Source organism: Hippichthys cyanospilos, chromosome 5 (genome assembly GCF_059441005.1).
Source record: "Hippichthys cyanospilos isolate Australia breed blue-spotted pipefish chromosome 5, RoL_Hcya_1.0, whole genome shotgun sequence".
In the NCBI taxonomy this organism is placed as follows: Eukaryota; Metazoa; Chordata; class Actinopteri; order Syngnathiformes; family Syngnathidae; genus Hippichthys; species Hippichthys cyanospilos.
Genome location: NC_142373.1, coordinates 18,075,168 through 18,093,331, shown reverse-complemented (window position 1 = coordinate 18,093,331; position 18,164 = coordinate 18,075,168). Strand labels below are relative to the sequence as shown.

General features: G+C 40.4%; 2 protein-coding genes across 3 annotated transcripts; one reads left to right on the top strand and one right to left on the bottom strand.

The window, feature by feature from the left end:
• Positions 1-2,123: 2,123 nt before the first annotated feature.
• tmem41aa (transmembrane protein 41aa) lies at positions 2,124-7,212 on the bottom strand. Its single transcript, XM_088415319.1, has 5 exons — positions 6,955-7,212; positions 6,042-6,192; positions 5,806-5,967; positions 5,273-5,411; positions 2,124-4,500 (listed from the first exon to the last, which is right to left on the bottom strand). The coding sequence occupies exons 1-5, from the start codon at positions 7,134-7,136 to the stop codon at positions 4,277-4,279; spliced, it is 858 nt and encodes a 285-aa protein (XP_088271445.1). The 5' UTR covers positions 7,137-7,212; the 3' UTR covers positions 2,124-4,276.
• A 417-nt stretch (positions 7,213-7,629) lies between these two features.
• On the top strand, positions 7,630-18,099 carry ehhadh (enoyl-CoA, hydratase/3-hydroxyacyl CoA dehydrogenase). Of its 2 annotated transcripts, none has more exons than XM_088416168.1 (7): positions 7,630-7,847; positions 8,074-8,177; positions 8,744-8,913; positions 9,195-9,306; positions 10,492-10,596; positions 14,104-14,445; positions 15,725-18,099. In XM_088416168.1, the coding sequence occupies exons 1-7, from the start codon at positions 7,774-7,776 to the stop codon at positions 16,957-16,959; spliced, it is 2,142 nt and encodes a 713-aa protein (XP_088272294.1). In that variant the 5' UTR covers positions 7,630-7,773; the 3' UTR covers positions 16,960-18,099. The 2 variants fall into 2 exon arrangements, with proteins under 2 accessions (XP_088272294.1, XP_088272295.1); XM_088416169.1 differs by having other exon boundaries at positions 7,686-7,847; positions 8,079-8,177.
• Positions 18,100-18,164: the final 65 nt, after the last annotated feature.

Here is an 18,164-nt window from a genome sequence, read left to right as displayed (position 1 = left end):
GTAAAACGTAGTCTTTGCCGTGCGCCATCTTTGCTGAGTTTCGAAACGGTTTCGAGTAAAGTGGGATAGATTTGAGGCCATGTCGTCGCTAAACCGATGGAGGAAAGTAAATGCGAATCTGACGATAGAAATAAACCCAGTGTACCTCCTAAATGTGAAACAAACATTGGTGATTTGTGTTGGTCTGATGATGCTTCTTGTTCCTTTGGAAAGCTTTTTGAATTCCTTTTTCATCGGTGCCTTGTTTGTTAGGACTATGTGCTGTCACTTGCACTAACGCCAGTAAATCCAGTAGCTCAGTTAAAATGTACCTCAAAATAGTTTTCATTTTATGGCTTAAAACTGAATAGTAGTCTCATAGAAAGTGTTGTTTGAGCACCATGGAGAGTATACAGGTGTCAAACTGAAGGCCCGGGGGTCAGATCCGGCCCGCCACATCATTTTGTGGCCCACAAATGCCAACTTTTATGGCCCTTGCTAAACTCAATTCCAACATTTTAAATTGTAATGCCTGATGAATAATGTTGGGATTTTGCTCATATTTTGGTTGCTTTTGTTGCGACAATCTGCAACAAAGTCGCACACTTCTGATTTCAAATCTACTAAGCCGTCAGTTTGTTGTGTACAGTAATACTGCGAGATGATTCAAGCAGATTTGCTAAGCAGTCGTCCCCTGTGGTGGCTTCTTTGATGAAGCTTTTAAATTTAAAGGGAATTTAAAAGGCTTTCCAGAAGTTAAAGAAGTACAACCAAACCAGTCTTAATTTCCCAATTTTTTTGTTTCAATTTTTTCTCCCCCCTGACTGTTCCTCTGGGGGGGCAAATTCACCTGTGAACAATACATTTTGTAACACACCGATGGGCTAATTCTCCATTGGTAATTTTTTAAAAGACAAAAATACACGCAAAGCTGCAAAAACAACACTGACTCTTGAATATGGTGTACAAATAAAAAATGCGTAGAATGTAGAACTTGTAGCTGGTGACACTAGTGGCTGCGAGACGATAGAAGTGTAGAAAAAGCGTCTCACGCATATCCTGTTTCCTGTTGTGAGTCGAGCGTCACCGCCGTTCGCCCTCATCCTTTATTTTTTTCTTCTTAAATTTTGTGCTGTGTACATTTTGAGAATTACCTCTCTGAATCAAAGGCTGACTTTTTTGTTGTAGTTCCTCCAGCGGTCGTTGGTCGTCCGGCGACCACGACGGAGTCCCGGTGAACACGCGCAGTAACAGTAACAGTAAGCTCCCACAATGCCTGAGGCCGCCTCCTCCTCCGCTCGATCTCAGCTGGTAAGCGCAGCACTGCCAGTAGAGGGCGCTCTGCTAGTCGAGCCCGTTTTTGACTCCCATCTGCAACCTTTTCGGGGCTCTTTTAAGTGCGGCTTTTCCGCGCCGAGTTTCGATTGCGCTAAGGTTTTTGGGGGCGTTGCTAGACTTTTAATATTCAATACATGAAAACCACACTTAACACACGTCACTGAGGATGTTTAATTAGCGATTTTTAGGCACAACACAAATGGTGGTTGGATAGTTGTCGTTTTTCTTTGGTCCTTCTCGGTTTCTTAGGTCTTCTGTCGATCGCGTTTTCTCGTCGCCGACACTGTTTTGATGATGATTCTTAGCTTTAAGTTTCATTTCGGTTAGACTGCTGCCGAGACTTGGCTGCGCCGCCGTGGCTTTCGACTACTCGAGTCGACGTCCGGGTCAAAAATGGACGTTCAGTATGGACCTCCGCCAAGGCAAAATAAAGAAAGAAAGAAAAAAAGAACATTGCGGTGTTTTGTCAAGACGTCTTCAAAAATTCAGTGTTTAACTTTTTTTTTCAATGTTTGGAAAGTCAAGGCCACCCTGAAGGGAGAAAATAACACTATGAGAACATCGTTTTTACATTAAGGAGCCCAATTTCCATAAAAGAATATAAAGACCATACTTGAAAAGGTTACATCAAAACTAAAGTCTTCAAAGAAATTCCATGAATTTAAATTGCCCATTTTAACTCCTTCAGTGTCATGGACGAGAATTTTCGTCTTTTAAAGTAGTACTAAAAATAATAAGTAAAATTCTCGTCAATATAGCTAATAAATTACAATTATACAGTTGTCCTTTAAAAAAATGACAAAATGCAAAAGATTTTAAATGTATTTTCAATAGTAAGATACTACAGTAAGATAAGAAATTATGAGGAAAAAGGTGGGAAATTTTTAGAAACAGGACAAAAACGAAAAAAAACATGGTTACTTTTCAAATAGTATTACAAAAAATAATAATAAAAAAAAACGAAATATTACAAGACAATTGTAATGCAAAAAAATAATAAAATGATTGTTTTTACAAAAAGTATTCAGGTTATAACGAGAAAAAAAAACACAAAAATTAAAGGAATTAGGTTGAAACACTTCAAGAAGAAAGTATAGAAAAGTCAGTGTGCAAGGAAAAAAAGTGTTTAACAATAAAAGCATTAGTATGAAAGTGGTTAAAAAAACATGTTGGAATACTGTACAACAAAAGTGAAAATATTAACAAAAAACATACTACACAAAATCTTTAAAAAATATGAAGAAAATGACATAAAATCGTCACTTTTGTCAATCATGTAAAGCCTTTGTTTATTTCAAATTGTCAGAACTTAAGAAATACAACCCAATTTCTGTAGTCCTCCATGAAAGTGCATCAATTATCTTCGTCATTAAAACTTGCTTGCTCAATGATCAACGTTTTTGCCGATTTTTCTGACACATTAAACTATGAAAAGAATCATAATATAGGATTGTACTTTTTTTGTATTTCTGATGATTGCATTTTTCTATTACTAACAATCTTTACTTCCGACCGTAATGACATGAAGAGGAGTTGTGTTTTGAGTTACGAGTGTGATCCCTTAGCAAAATGAGCTCTTAAGTCAAGGTAGAAACAACTTTTTTTTTTCTTTCGCGTATAATTATTTTCTAATTATTCTTTCTCTTCAGCGTGGCCTCAACAGTGTCATTGGTATCGTGTCATTTTTGACGGACGAAAGACCGCATGAGCTTCCTTGGCGGAGGTATTGAGGAAACAAAAAGAGATTGACAAGAGGATTCAGGTGTGTAAGAATAGAACATTAGGACACGGTAGAGCAAAGGGCATTCGGATGAGTACGACTGCAGCAGTGTTTTGTTCAATGACGTTTGGATGCCAGATGCCTCATATAGCACTAAAACTTCTACTAGTTGGTTTTACACATCTCACCATTTGGGAGATTCCTCGTGTATGTGTGTGCGTGCGTGCGTGAAAGCGTGTGTGTGTATGTGTTCGACAAGTGAAAACCCTCCAATGTCCCACAAGGCCGAAAGGTCTCAAACGCATCAAAATGTCACGGATGATGTGTGGGATCCGCGTTTCGAGGCTTTTGTGGCGGACCCGTGCCTTTCGGTCCCCCCGCGTACTCTTGTTTGACTTGTCAGTGAAATGTATTGCTGAGCAAATCTGGATCTGAGCAATAAACACCATTTCAAAGACGCGCCTTTGTTTCCATTTTTATTTTGGGGAGAGGTGGGGGTCAATACCGCTATAAATTGCTTTTAGGTCCTATAGTAAGTCTCCTAAAATGGGTTTCCTGCATTTCATATCATTTTGCAATGCATCAACAGGGCCTTTTTTTAAATAGTCCATATAAAGGTAGTGTTGTTTGGGAGTGCATTCAAAATTACAAATACCGTAATTCCACAAACATAAGAGCACTCTTTTTGACGCACTAGTACAGCAGTTATCATCTTTGCAAAGGGCGTTTTGGCCTTGTGCAGATATTTCTCATATTGTGGTCTTTTAGTCTCGATCAAAACACTGTCTTGGCAGTCTCTTGCATCTTTCAACATGAAGTGAGGATTGTATGAATAATTGAAGGTGTTTTTGCTACCTGGGTAAAGTTTACATTCTCAAAAAATGAAACATAACATCCATCCAGACATTTGCTTTTCAAAACACGTATAGCGATTGAGGCAGCGTGTGATCCGAGGCCCGTCCTCCATGACTTTGGCAAGAAGCAGGTTACACCCTGGATTTTTCAATGCAACACTAAAACTTGTACTTAGATTTTACAAATGCTAGTTTGTACTTGGTTCCGAATAAAATGCATCCTTTGAAGCCTGCCTTGTCAAAACAGGAGTATTCCAATACTGATCCGAGGTAGGTAATTGAAACAATCCAAAGTTGCGTCGTCTTTATATGTCCACAAAGGCAAACTGTCATGGATTTTACTGACAGGGGGCGCCAGTCCAATTGGAGCGATCCGCACAATGTGTCAGTGGACCTTCTTGCTGTCAGGGAGACCGTTGGGCTCATGCGTCGTGGTCCCCTTGAGGTGGCGTTGACCGTAGCGGCGGATGAGGGCGCCGGGCAGCAGCGCAACGCACGCCGTGGCCAGAAGCTGGGCGAGACGCTGCCAGGTGAACAAGTGGTCCAAGGAGGACACTTCGGCCAACATGACGCCCGTCTGCACGCAGATGAAGTTGTAGGGCAGCAGACCTAAGAGACATGTGAAAAAAGGCATCATTGTTTCCAGACTGATACCAGTATTGAGTAATCACTCGAGTATTCACCAAAACGATACCAAGTATCGATGCTCGTTCTGATAATACAGAAAGTTTTGATTAGCGCATCCATCCATTTTCTGTAGCCACTTATCTTCGCAAGGGTCGCAGGCTTGCTGGTGCCTATCCCAGCTGACTTCGGGCAGTAGGTGGGGGACACCCTGAACTGGTTGCCAACCAATCACAGGGCACAGAGGGACGAACAACCCCTCACGCACCCAATCACACCTAAGGACAATTTAGTGTGTCCAATACACCTGTCATGCATGTTTTTGGAATGTGGGAGGAGGATGAGTGCTCAGAGAGAACCTGAACAGGCATGGGGAAAACATGCAAACCCCACAAAGGAAAGTCGGATCAGGAGTTGGTATCAACATCCTTTACACACCTAAAGGCAATTTTGAAAACAAATTTCATTTAATTTTTTAAAGGCTAAAAATTGCTCACCAAACTGTTTGGGGGATTTGGTCATGAGACCTTTGCAAGCTGAGCTGTGATTGGTTGTTATTTGAGCCCTGAGCAACAATGCCATTTTTTATTGACAGCAAGAGGCAAAATCTCATCCACGCAATTAAAAAAAACAAACTTAAAAACATCAAGTTACAATCAAGCTAGTGATGAATTCTAAATAGTAGCTAAATCATGACATAAGCACTCCACGATCGTACATGATGCCATGACAGCCGTCTATCAGCTGCGGCGCGTACCGATGAAGACGGAGCAGAAGAAGAAGGTGACGGGGATGTTGACGACGGGGGCGGACATGTTGAGGAACCAGTTGGGTGTCATGGGGAAGAACCTCAAGAAGAGAAGGAAGAAGAACAGGCAGTCTTTGTTGTCCTCCACCTGGGGAGGAAGGACACAGCAACATAGAAGTCAAAAGGACATACAGGACAGTGGTGCCTTGACTTACAAGTTTTAGTCATTCACTGACAACATTTGCGACTTAAATGCAAATCTCAAATCATCTTTTCCCACAGAAATGAATGGAAATCCCCTTAATCCGTTCCATGCTTTCAACCCTTGGACAGTACTTTGTCCAATTCTTTGATTGAAGTCATCTCACATCAAAAGGAAGCCATTGAAAGATGACACTAGGGAACTGAAATTTCACTCAGATGGTGACAACAGCACGACCACTTTGTTATCACACTGCCAAAAATATTTCAAGAATGATGTGAAAGAAAAGGGATAATAAATAAATGGAATGTAAAATGATTGAAGAGTATTTGACATTCACCTTCCTTTGGAGCATGGCCACCTTATCTGGGAAGAGGCTGACAATGTAGCGTTTCCCAAAAGCCTGAGACAGAAGGTAGCAGGCGGTGGAGCCCACCGTGGTCAGCACGCAAGCTAGCAGCAGACCCTGGTATAAGCCAAAGATGGCTCCCGCTAAGATGTTCTATGTAATGCAAAAAAAAAAAAAATCTGCATTGTTGGGAAAACACCACACGTGCATTTGTGTTCTGATCTTACCAGGAAGGAGGAGCCGGGGATGGCAAAGGACTGCTTGTACAGGTAGGCGCTGCAGAAGAGCAGCAAAACGTAAGCCGTGTGCTCGGTCTTGTAGAATTGAAGAAGCTCCGACAACTCTCGTAGATCCTCCAAGTTGGAGGGAAACTTCAACCTATAAACCAATAAATAAAAAACCCTAATGGCAGGAAATGTAGGTACTTGTTGCGTAGACTGGGCCAGGGATTTAAAAAAGGATTTACATTATATACATTTTCTTCTTGATTTTCTTTTATGACCATGTTTTTTTTTTAATTGCAGGTTTAGCACACTATTTTTTGTTTGTTTGTTTGCTTTGTCTTGTTTTTTTGTAACAAACTTAAAAGGGGAAGTAAAGCAAAAAATATTCAAACTGTTCAGTCGTGTTTTACTGATAACAATAGCATTATTAATTTGTAAGTTTTTAACAAAAGAAGCCAACCTAAACATCAATGTCCATCACAAGTTATTTCAACAAATAAAATAATAAGACAATATGGTCCTCTACCAACACCTGTTGTGTGAGAGGTGTTGTTCTAATGGCCACAAAATAAAAGCTACAAAACAATTCACTTTGTACTTCACGGATTATAGCTACTGCGCATATTTTGGGGAACGTAACCCCCGCGATAAACAAGGTAATACTGTATTCCAAAAATGAAGTCATTCTGCCAATGGGCTAACGTTATGATCTCAAAACAATAAACTCAATAATCAGAGAAGGAAAATGTATAATATGGCATCATTATAACTGGTTACCAACTAACTAACTGATAACTAATATGCTTATGTAACACTACATTCATCTGAGACACAATGTCCTCTACAGTGGATACAAATTATTAGACTAAGTCTCTGGAGGATATGATGATTACTTTTGTTTTAAAAAGGCTCCAACCTGCTCCTTTTGTCCTCTGTGCTCTCAGCGCCCACTTGTGAGCCTTCATCTCCGGCGGCATGTTCGGTATCGGCAGCGATATCAGCTGGTGTCGGAGGTCCGGGGGGCAAGTACAAAGACAGTAAATAAAGGTACACTGTTGCAACGACGACCACGGACACAAGTCCGACAAGTGATCGCATATTCCCCACTCGCCTTGTTTTGTTTGTTTGATTTTTACGCAGTTAAGAGACAGCCGAGTCACGTGACAAGCACAGAACGCTACTATGTGACGTCACTTCCCAAACAACGCGTGTATACTGTTGTCTTTTGACCCTAAAATTAAACAAAATGCGAGGTTGAACAAAAATCATTAATTTGAATCATTACTTACATATTATATATCATACTTGTGTTATATATCATGTATAGTGTAACAGGAAACAGACTATGTAGACGATCATGACGTCACTTCCCAAACAATGCTCGTTAAAGTTGGTCATATATCAGTCCAAAGATGTACTTTTTTTCACCAGTGTTCAAATATTTTAGCAAAAAATATACCATACATGGTAGGATAATTTTTATGTGAATAAAAAAATAAAATGCGTTTCTTTTTTCACCCATGCCCGGTAGAGGAGGCTAAAGCTCCCGAACGCTCCGTATTGTACTACATTTGAAATGAGCGATGAAAACCCAGCTGTTTACCGCTGGACGCTATCATGGCTACAAGTCGACGAAAGTGTGCTAAAGTTGAAGTAGCTTCGCCAGCAAAAACATTTAAGTGACAAAGTTCACCTCGCGCAATAAAAAAAAGAGTGAATTGCTCGTGTCGCAAAAATGGCGCAATATACTCGCGTTTCGGGAGCTGTTGGCTTGATTACTCTTCAAAATCCTCCTGTAAATGCACTAAGGTGAGTTGTGCAGCATTTTTTCCTTCTTGGCCCTGATATTTTTTTTTGTTTTTTATCTGCGCAACGTAATGTGTCCCAATATGTGTTATTTATTCATTAGAGCTTGCATTCATTCATCAAATCTTCCTTATTTGAGTTTACTCATCCTTTCTTGACAACAACAATAATAATAAATGACTTGACAGTCGTATAATAAAAATAAATAAATTATGCGTGTATTTTGCAGCGCAGTGGTACGCCAGGGCATTGTGGACACTGTAAAGAAAGCACTGAGTGATCCTGAGGTGAAATCTGTTGTCATATGTGGACAGAATGGAGTGTTTTGTGGTGGTAAGTATATTTGCTGTAGATCATATTAACTCTTGTGCATTTTATCCTGTCGTTTGATTTTTAACATCAAAGGCAATTTACATCAAAGGGACAGCCTTGAAATAATACACGAGGGAGCTGAAATTTCACCCATTTGGTAGCAACAAGTTGTCAAAGTTCAACATGGCGCAACCATTACCAGGAGTGTGGCATGCTTTGGCTTAAATACTGCAAGAATTATGTGGACAAAAATGATCCAAATACTGTACAAGGTTATAAGGTGACTTTTTATGGAAAATTCCTTGTATGCACATGGTTAATTCTCTGGTGTGTCTGCCCAGCCATTCGGTTAAAAAGTACGCAAAACAGGTCAATCTTTTATCTGCACAATTCTGAAAGGGGAGGGAAGGCGGTAATATATCTACTTCATTTCGATACGCGACGTTGAAATAAAAGTCGAAATACTCCTGCTTCACATTAAACTGAACCTCTTGTAGAATTTGGCAAGTTTACATCGCAGAATATCCATACACCCTTTTAACAAGACAATATTGCAGGGACAGAACGCTGTGTGTCTTTATGAACAGGAGCAGACATCAGAGAGTTTGGGACCCCCATGAGTGGGCCTCCGCTGGTGCCAATGATCCACGCCATAGAAGCGGCAGACAAGCCTGTGGTGGCAGCCATTGAGGGGGTTGCTCTGGGTGGAGGCCTTGAGTTGGCGCTTGGCTGCCACTATCGAATAGCGCACTCCAAGGTTAGTTGCATTTTTAGATCTCAGTACTGTAAATACAATTCTCAGGCCTCTCAAAGTACAACACACTCAGAATACAGAATCACAACCACTATTTTGTTAATATAAGGTAAGCTTTCCACCACCTTGGTAATGATTAAAAGGTAATAATTCCCCATTGACGAATCATTGCAGAGCTCTAAAACCGATGTTTATACAGTATACAAGAATTTGTGCAATAAGCAGCAATAACAAAGGTTTGTTTGATGTTATCCATTCATCCACACCTCGGGGCTCAATTTCAGGCTAAACTAGGACTTCCAGAGGTAACTCTGGGTCTGCTACCTGCTGCAGGGGGAACCCAACGTTTACCGAGGCTCACAGGACTGCCGGCAGCAATAGATCTCATCACCACTGGTAACAATAAGCATGCCTTTTACTTGCTGTGCACAATTGACTGTTTTTAAACCCTAAGACTTAATTTTGCAAACCTTTTTTTGCATATGGTCTCCCTGGGTGAATATATGAAATATGATAAATCAAGAAAATGGATGGATGAATGCCCATCAGTGTGAATGGTTGTCTATGTGTCCTGCAATTGGTGGGGAAAGTTATCTGGGATAGTCTCCAATATTCCTGGGACCTCAACAAGGACACGCTCCATAGAGATTTTTTTACAGTACAAAATGTTATCTTAAACTCCTCAAACTTTGTTTTTAAACTTTGCTCAAAAAAATAATTGAAGTAAATGTGGTTCCTCAAATGGCCAGCAGATGTCAGTCTTTAACAGGATTTTTAGTGTGTATTTTCGTGCCTTTTTTTTAAACGAAGAACACAAAAACATAAAGAAACACCTGCCAGGGAAAGATACAAGACAAATAAACCTATACTGTACTGCAAAACGGTGAAAAGCACTCAAATATAGTATCTTCTGCATTTTTCACATTTGTGTTTTGGCCAATAGTTTTAATATAGACTTCATTTACAAATATCCAAAACATTAAGGTATTTTTGAACCGCTGTGAGAAAACCTAGTTAGAAAACTCTTTCATCATACCTTTTTTACTTTGTTGGTAGCCAAATATCTAGCTGTGGTTACATATTTTTTAACTAGTCATTATTCCAATAAAAATAAGCATATGATCAAGACGCCATTATCTTTCTGAAAAGTCTTTAATTTTTAGTTGGGTTTGAAAAAGGGATTTCTTTGAGAATTTTTAACTAATTTATTTCAAAGATATTATTGATCAAAGCTGTTATTTAGAATTTTAAAGAACAAAAAGTTAAGGTAACCCATGTCATGGAAATTCATAATTACTGATTTGTTATAAGCGTTTTTTTTCTTTCCATAATTATACATTTTTAAAAATTAAAAATGATTATATCTATTTAATCAAAAAAATACAAATACTGAGGAAACTTACTATCCATACTTATTACAGTGTGAGCTGTACCGATGGTACCTGCACCAGAAGTGTAATTTTACACCACTTTTTTTTTTTTGTGAGTGTGGGAGAAAAGGACAGAATATTTTGAACATTTGAACAAGTTTTTTTTTTCTTGTCACGTATGTTTTCCAAGCAACTTTTCCGTTTGTCTCAGGTCGTCACATCTCTGCCGCCGAAGCGCTGAAACTCTCAATAGTGGATCATCTTACTGATCAGAATGGCGTGGATGCAGCTGTCAAGTTTGCCAAGAATGTTGCAGGTGAGACATAAAGCAAAGCTGACAATTTGACTTCCACTCACATGATATCTATTCCCTCTGTGGTGGCATAGTTTTTTTTTTTTTTTTTTTTTTTTTTTTAAACAAGACAATATATTCGTGGAGAATGACCTCGTCAATTGTTGATGAAGTGAAGGGATGAGAATACTCAGCCGCGGCCATGAATGTTTGATGCCCATGTGAGATGTGCTCTGATGTCTTTGAACCTTTTGCTCTCTTATTCAGAGTGGGCAAAACCTAATAAGTTTTTAGGCAAAATGAAACTTCATAAAGTACTTCTCGTATATTTTAACACCTCTCTTTAACACCTTTGAACCAACAGGGCCATCTAGAGGAGTCCAAAAATTTCACAAGTTCTCCATGAAGCATCCTTTGTCCAATACTACACAATTTCAATGTTTTTCTCTTAAACAAAATGAAGCTTCACGAAGCACTTGCGTTATTTCTTTTTACACCCCTCACATCTTGGCCCAGCGGTGCCATCTAGAAGAGTCCAAAAATTTCTCAAGTTCATCACGAAGCTTCATTTGTCCATTGCTACTGATAAGCTTGATTTTTAATTTTCATCTCTTTAGACAAAAAGAATAAAGCACCGGACGCAAACGGACATTATCAAACATTTGCCCCTATGCTCACTTAGCTGAGAAAAGGCCACGCAGTCAGTCATCATCTTGACACAGGTGTACTAGTCATGGGTTAAAGTGTGCCCAGGCTTCAAAGCGTGTCCAGTAATCCAAGATGGAATTTCTGAAGCTCATAACGGGAGCGTGATTCATTCCTGACGTCATTGATGACGTAGGAAGCGATGCTGCGTCCAGAAGCGCTTCACGTGTTGCCATGTTTAATGAACACACAAGGAAAATCCACATTAATATTGCATGAGTTCTCCTGTAGGAGCTTGTCCAATTTCCTGTGACAACTATGTTGATTCAGTAGTCCCCCGAGAAAAGCATGTTCCGATATATGACAACGTAAGCAATGTATATGACTCCAGATGTTTTCATTTTATACAACCATTTGAAAAATGTAATCAATTCTATAAAGTTTAGCAACATACAGTATTTCATAACGTACTTGAATCATTTACAATATTCAGCTTTCAAGTTCGTTTTACTTGTCAGGTGACAGTTAGGTTTAAATTGTAAAGTCCAGCAACACCTCTCACATCCCAACATTGGCAACTATTAATCATAAGTGTAGAAATAAGTAAAAAAAAAAAAAAAAAATATATATATATATATATATATATATATATATATATATATATATATATATATATATATATATATATATATATATATATAAAGCAAGTGACTGGACAGTATTCATTTGTTTATTCTAAAAAAATAACATAACATATTCTGTTCTGACAGGTACCGATTGCTTGTAAATATAACTCGAATTGAGGACGCAAGTCAGGCAGAACGGTACAGACAAGCAGAACAAGGATGAGAGTCCATCAAACTGAAATCTTTGTTTATTCGGACGGATGCCCCCGCCTTGATTTAATTGGCGGGGTCGCGAGAAAAACGGAATTTACATGACAAAGCCACCATGAAGCCAGTGAGCTTGTGAAGAAAGGCGTGAAGAGCGTCCGTGTGTCAAAGTCCAAGCGTGTGCATTTGAATGGTCGCACGTGTTGCTGATGCAGCCCACACATGCGCACGCTGACAGGATTAAGTGTTTTAGCGCAGCGGTTCTGACATCTGCCCGTCACATCTGTCGGGACAAACCTCTGGCCGCACAAAAAAAAAAAAAAAAATCCATTCACACATGAATGGCTGAATCAAGTAACGTTCTCTTGTGGTCATATTCCAGCAGCTAAATGTTGACTGGATGTAAACATGAAAACCAGAAATCGATTGATAGTCGTTTTATTTGCTTATTGGATCAAATTGGAGAGAGTGGATGAGCCACCGTTTAATCTTTGCCATGGTGACCCAGTTTCTGGAGCTCAGTGTAATTCACCGCCACTGTCAAAGATTTGAATCGCTTTCTTGTGTAATCATGTCGAGAGGTAGAAATCAGAAATTGAGTTGATTTTTTTCCTTGCAAATATCCCCTAAATTGAAACCAGCACAGACACTGGACCTATTTGTAATATTGAGCCCTCACCAAGAAATTTGCTTCTAAATTAAAAGAGGGCTTGCAATGACACACAGTGACTACTTATTGAAGAATGCACTAAGTAGAGTATTTGTCTTTTAAATTTGATTCACCACTGAGAAGTGTCATTCCGACATGGATGGGCAAACATTTTTACTTTGGGGTTTCTAAAATTTGACAAAAAGGCATTACCAATAGGAGGATGGAGTGTTTTGATAATCTACCTTATAAGAGAAAAAAAATGTAGGATGTCTTGAAAACACATGCATCCATTTTAATAGAACAATTTTAAAAAACCTTACAACAGTGTCATTCACATCCCGTGTATTTAACATTAACTCAACAAATGAAAATTAAATGAACAAAATACAGTTTTTTTAAAGATTGCTTACTATTTTAAAATACTGATAGTTCCACTATACTTCAGGATATTAACATAATCACTGTCCTCCTGATTTCATCAAGTTTTGGGATTAAAAATGTTAGCAGTCTGCATATGACTTCAACTTGGGGACAAATTTTGCCCTGGAACTGTCAATTCACCCCGATGTGTGCTCTAAAAAGGATAAGAAACACATTTTTTTCGCTTGTTGTTACAGTTTCTATTGGAGGGCCGTTTTGTCTATATTTGAGCCTGGCCAATATGGATTTTTTTTGGAACTGACGCTGATTTTTGGTTGAAATCAATCCAATGGCTGTTTGGATTTAAAAATGATAATGAATAGCATCTGTTTCCACCCAATAGCTGTCAATTATATGCAGATTTTTACCATTCATGAGCTGACTTGGTAACTATTACTCATGAACTATTACTCAATAAAAAATCAATTTTGGGGTTAGAGAATGCATTGCATGGCACAATTTATGACAGAATAAGGATATTCATCCAGGCCATGTGTTTGTGTTGCTAGTCGTTGAATGGGTGTCATTTAACATGATTATGCTGAATTAATCTTGCGCTAATGTATCTTATAATTTTTTATAAAAACAAACTGGGACTTTAGGTTGTGTGTAAAATGGTGATACTTTGCACGACTTCCTTGAATTGCACACCAAATTATTGCTTGTAAAAATTAAGATTTGCTTTGTTTTGAATGTTCTCTAACAAATTTCATAATGATCACCGTGGACGTTGGCATGCTTGATCTGCCTTTTAGTTATCAAAAGAGTTCATTCAATCCCAAATATGTAAATTTACGTTTTTAAGAGTTCAGTCCTTCAATCTCAGGTACTTTTATATATATATATATATATATATATATATATATATATATATATATATATATATATATATATATATATATATATATATATATATATATATATATATATATATATATATATACGAGTCGTTTTTTTTTTTTTTTTTTTTGGTACTTTCAGAACGATCTGTGGACACTCGGCGTCTCAGCACCCGCCCGTGCCCTTGCCCGCCCGATTTGGATGCCCTATTTGAGGCAGCGATGCAGAAGGTACGCCGGAGCGCCCGTGGAGCCATGGCGCCAGTGGCTTGCGTCCAGGCGCTGCAGGCAGCCGCCACCCTACCCTACACCCGGGGCATGGAGCGGGAAAAGGAGCTAATGGCCACGCTGTTCACCTCGGGCCAAGCTCGAGCTCTGCAGTACAGTTTTTTCGCTCAAAGAGCCGCGGCCAGGTGGAGCATGCCCAGTGGAGCACGCTGGGACAGCAGCAAGCCCAGGCTCATCCGTAAAACTGCGGTCATAGGTGAGATTAGAACATTAAGTATTAACATATTAACTGACTTTTTCTCCTCATTTTGTATGGTTGTATTTAAGCAGTCGAACAATAGCTGTCTTAGCAAAAAAGAAAGCGGAACAGCCTGAGGCTTGAAACCTCCGAGGGTTTTTGCATATAAAATAGCCCTTCAGCAAATATTTAAAGCCCTGATTAGATTTGCCTAGATCCTACTTGTTCGCGACATTTCTGTTGGCAAAATAACCACTCTGCCCTATTCTGTCTTGGGCCTGGTAACAAAGGCTTCCAAGTGTGTCAAGATAGCACCATATGGTGAGGAAACCACTCATCGCTCAAGTAGATGTGTAATCATAGACTTGTTGAGCTTTTTGAATGGTCGTCGGTTCAGACCTAACTCTTTTAGCCAAAACACTAACCTGGGCTAACCTATGCTGTTGTCGTAAATCCCTCTTGATGAAAATAATTTGAATGAAAAAGACTTCTAGGTCATTAATAGCATACATAACAGTGACTTGAAAACATGTAGAGTTCATCGTGTGCTGTTTTAACATCAAAATGTCTTATATGGGCATCGCTGTTTTAACGGAGTTACTGTAGTTACCAGCAAATATAATGCTTATTAATGCACTGGAAGAAACCATATGGTACTTTTCTTTTCAAAATGAAAGCAAATTATTTGGAACATGAGGCAACCTACTGCTAAACTGTGTTAAAGTGACTCTGGCCATTTGTCGGAAAAATGCATACTCATTGTATTTTTATATCTGTTTAGGATACTGCACAACAGGACCTTGATTCACTGTACCATTCCTATGACACACATACCCTGATTTTTTATTCAGTCATAACACTAGTCTCTATCACTAACCTGCGCTAATGCTGTATTGAAGTTATAATAATATTAACTACTAGCTTGATAAACACTTTTTATGCGGGTTGTAATAATTATAATAAAAATAATCCTAATTAAAAGGAAAATAACAAAAAAGAAGTACTGTAATGTGAACCCTTTTTGGCCCACCTGGTAGAAGTCAAAGTTTCCTCCCTTCGGGGAGTTTTTCTTTTTGAGCTTTTGCAGATTGCGCATTAAAATTGCAGACTTGGAAGCAACCCCACAATCTGCTTCAAGGCAAAAAAAAAAATATTGAGTGTTGTAAAAACAAACTAAAGAAGGTCGGTATGTGCTGTACTAGATTGAAACAGGAAGCCATCTAAGTAGTGTGAAGCCAACTTTGCACAATATAAATGACTTAAATCACCTTGCATTTGACATTTTTGCTCTTTGTAGGTCTTGGTACAATGGGGAGGGGCATCACAGTCTCCCTCGCTCAGGCGGGGTTGTCCGTGGTTGCCGTGGAGGCCCAGGAGAAGCCGCTGAATGAGGCAAAGCGGGCCATATCGGGGATGCTACAGCGGGGGGCCAAGAGACGTGGCGTGGCCCCCGCATTTGACCTCATCGCCTATAGTCAGAACCTCCGGGCGGTAGCTGACGTTGACCTTGTCATCGAGGCCGTGTTTGAAGACCTGGCCCTGAAGAAGCAAGTCTTCCGGAACCTGTCCGCCGTTTGTAAGCCAGAAGCGTTCCTGTGCAGCAACACGTCGACGTTGGACATCGACCTCCTGGCCTCGCAGTGCCGCCATCCGGAGCAGGTGGTCGGGATGCATTTCTTTGCCCCGGCTCACGTCATGAAGCTGCTGGAGGTGGTGTATGGCTCGCGCTCTTCTCCCGAAGCCGTTGCCACCGCCATGAATCTGGGCAAAGGCGTGGGCAAGGTGGGCGTGGCTGTGGGGAACTGCCGCGGCTTTGTGGGCAACCGCATGCTGAAGCCGTACATGGAACAAGGCTTGTTCTTGTTGGAAGAGGGAGCCACGCCGGAGTTGGTGGATGGAGCGCTGGAGGAGTTTGGTTTTGCCATGGGGCTCTTCAAAACCTCCGACCTCTCTGGGATTGATGTGGGATGGAGGGTTAGGAAGGAAGAAGGTCTGGCGCGGCCTGGCAGCGCCGTTCGAGTCCGACAAGGCCGCAGGTACAGCCCCCTCGGAGATCTTCTCTACGAGCGAGGACGCTACGGGCAAAAAACGGGCCGTGGGTGGTATCGCTATGACGACAGCCGCGAAGCCAAGCCCGACCCGTGGCTGCACAGCTTTCTGGAGGACTATCGAACCCGGCACGGTCTGACCGCACGCCGTGTCCAACCCCAGGAGGTTCTGGAGCGCTGCCTGTATGCCCTAATCAACGAGGGCTTCCGCATCCTAGAGGAAGGAATAGCAGCTAGAGCCGAAGACATCGATGTCATCTACGCGCTGGGCTACGGCTGGCCCAAGCACCGCGGCGGTCCCATGTTCTACGCCAGTATGGTGGGCCTGACCGAGGTCTTGGAGCGGTTGGAGCACTACCAGCGGGCCCACCCCGATGTACCTTACTGGCAGCCGTGCAGTCTGCTCCGCAGGCTGGTGGCCGGCGGCAGTCCGCCGCTCCACAAGTGGAGAGACGTCATCAAGACCACTCAAAGCCACCTCTAGATAGATTTTGTCATCACCACCGCAACGGACTGATTTCTTATAAATTACCGTAATTTCCCACTATAAGGCACTAGAATTGCCTGCTTACGGCAACAATCTTGAGCAGACTGAACATGCCCACACCAGTACCAGTGTATTTGTTGAAAATGGATGGATATTTTCAACATAACACCGACAGAATACTCCGGAGTTCAATAACAGTTCAAACTCAAAATCAATACTCCCATAGCATCTTCTTCTATTTCATTTCATTGATTCATTTCATTGATTGATTGTTAGTAAAATATAAACACATAGCGCACAATTCATATATACAATCATCTTTTTGAGCATGGACATTGATTTACATCTTTTCAGTTCTGTTTCATAGTTGATCCATAAATTGACAGCTTGAACATATACACACATTTGCGTTAGCGGTGGATTGTGTCCTGGTGGCTAGCAAAAAATAAAAATAAAATGCAGTAAGCTGCACTGGACTATAAACCACAGGACTCAAATCATGAGTAAAAGGTTGTGGCTTATAGTTTCAAAAATATGGTAATTACGGCTTGTTGAATAGGGCAATTTCAGTCTTTTTCTTCCAATGTGAATTAAATCTAAATGTTCCACTGGACAAAAAAAAACCCACCCCCAAACATGGCTACAGTTCCAGATTGGTTGCCCCAAAGATCATTTTTGTTTTTGTATCCATTTTATTGTTTTCTGCACATTTTTCTTGCAGAAATGAATCCCCCTTTTCTTTCCTAATCGTGAGGATTTAGAGCCTTTGCATGTATTATGTCATTGTAAATGGTGTTTCGTTGACTTTTATCTCATTGGGAATGGAGGCGGGCATCTAAATCCGACGATTACACCGCAAAGATTACAATTGTGACGTATGCAGTTGGCGCAGCGTAAGCCCCGTCTGACTGGCGCAGGAGTGGGTGCCCGTTGAAAGAGCAGCACGGTATCTGCTCAAGTTCAGTCTGAGTTGATTAAAAATGTCAAACTCACATGCAGTCATGTTTGAAAACGAAAAATCTACTGCAACTCTGGCCTGGAATAACCCCTCAGGATACGATCTGCAATTTGATCTTGTAAGAATTTCCCACATTCCAGATATAGTAAGCTACATTAAACCTTGTTGAATTAATATGATGCTAGGCTTCAATCATGCATGTTTAATTTTTATGGCTCCACCATCTAATCCAGTGTGTCTCAAT

Bases quoted from the DNA above. Each gene is read 5' to 3' on its own strand.
- tmem41aa (XM_088415319.1), bottom strand. From the start codon at position 7,136: ATGCGATCACTTGTCGGACTTGTGTCCGTGGTCGTCGTTGCAACAGTG. The intron at 5,968-6,041 runs GTAAGATCAGAA...TGCATTACATAG, and splicing joins TCCCCGGCTCCTCCTTCCTG to AACATCTTAGCGGGAGCCAT. The intron at 5,412-5,805 runs GTGAATGTCAAA...CTTCCTCCCCAG, and splicing joins TGGCCATGCTCCAAAGGAAG to GTGGAGGACAACAAAGACTG.
- ehhadh (XM_088416168.1), top strand. From the start codon at position 7,774: ATGGCGCAATATACTCGCGTTTCGGGAGCTGTTGGCTTGATTACTCTT. The intron at 8,914-9,194 runs GTTAGTTGCATT...GCTCAATTTCAG, and splicing joins ATCGAATAGCGCACTCCAAG to GCTAAACTAGGACTTCCAGA. The intron at 9,307-10,491 runs GTAACAATAAGC...CGTTTGTCTCAG, and splicing joins AATAGATCTCATCACCACTG to GTCGTCACATCTCTGCCGCC.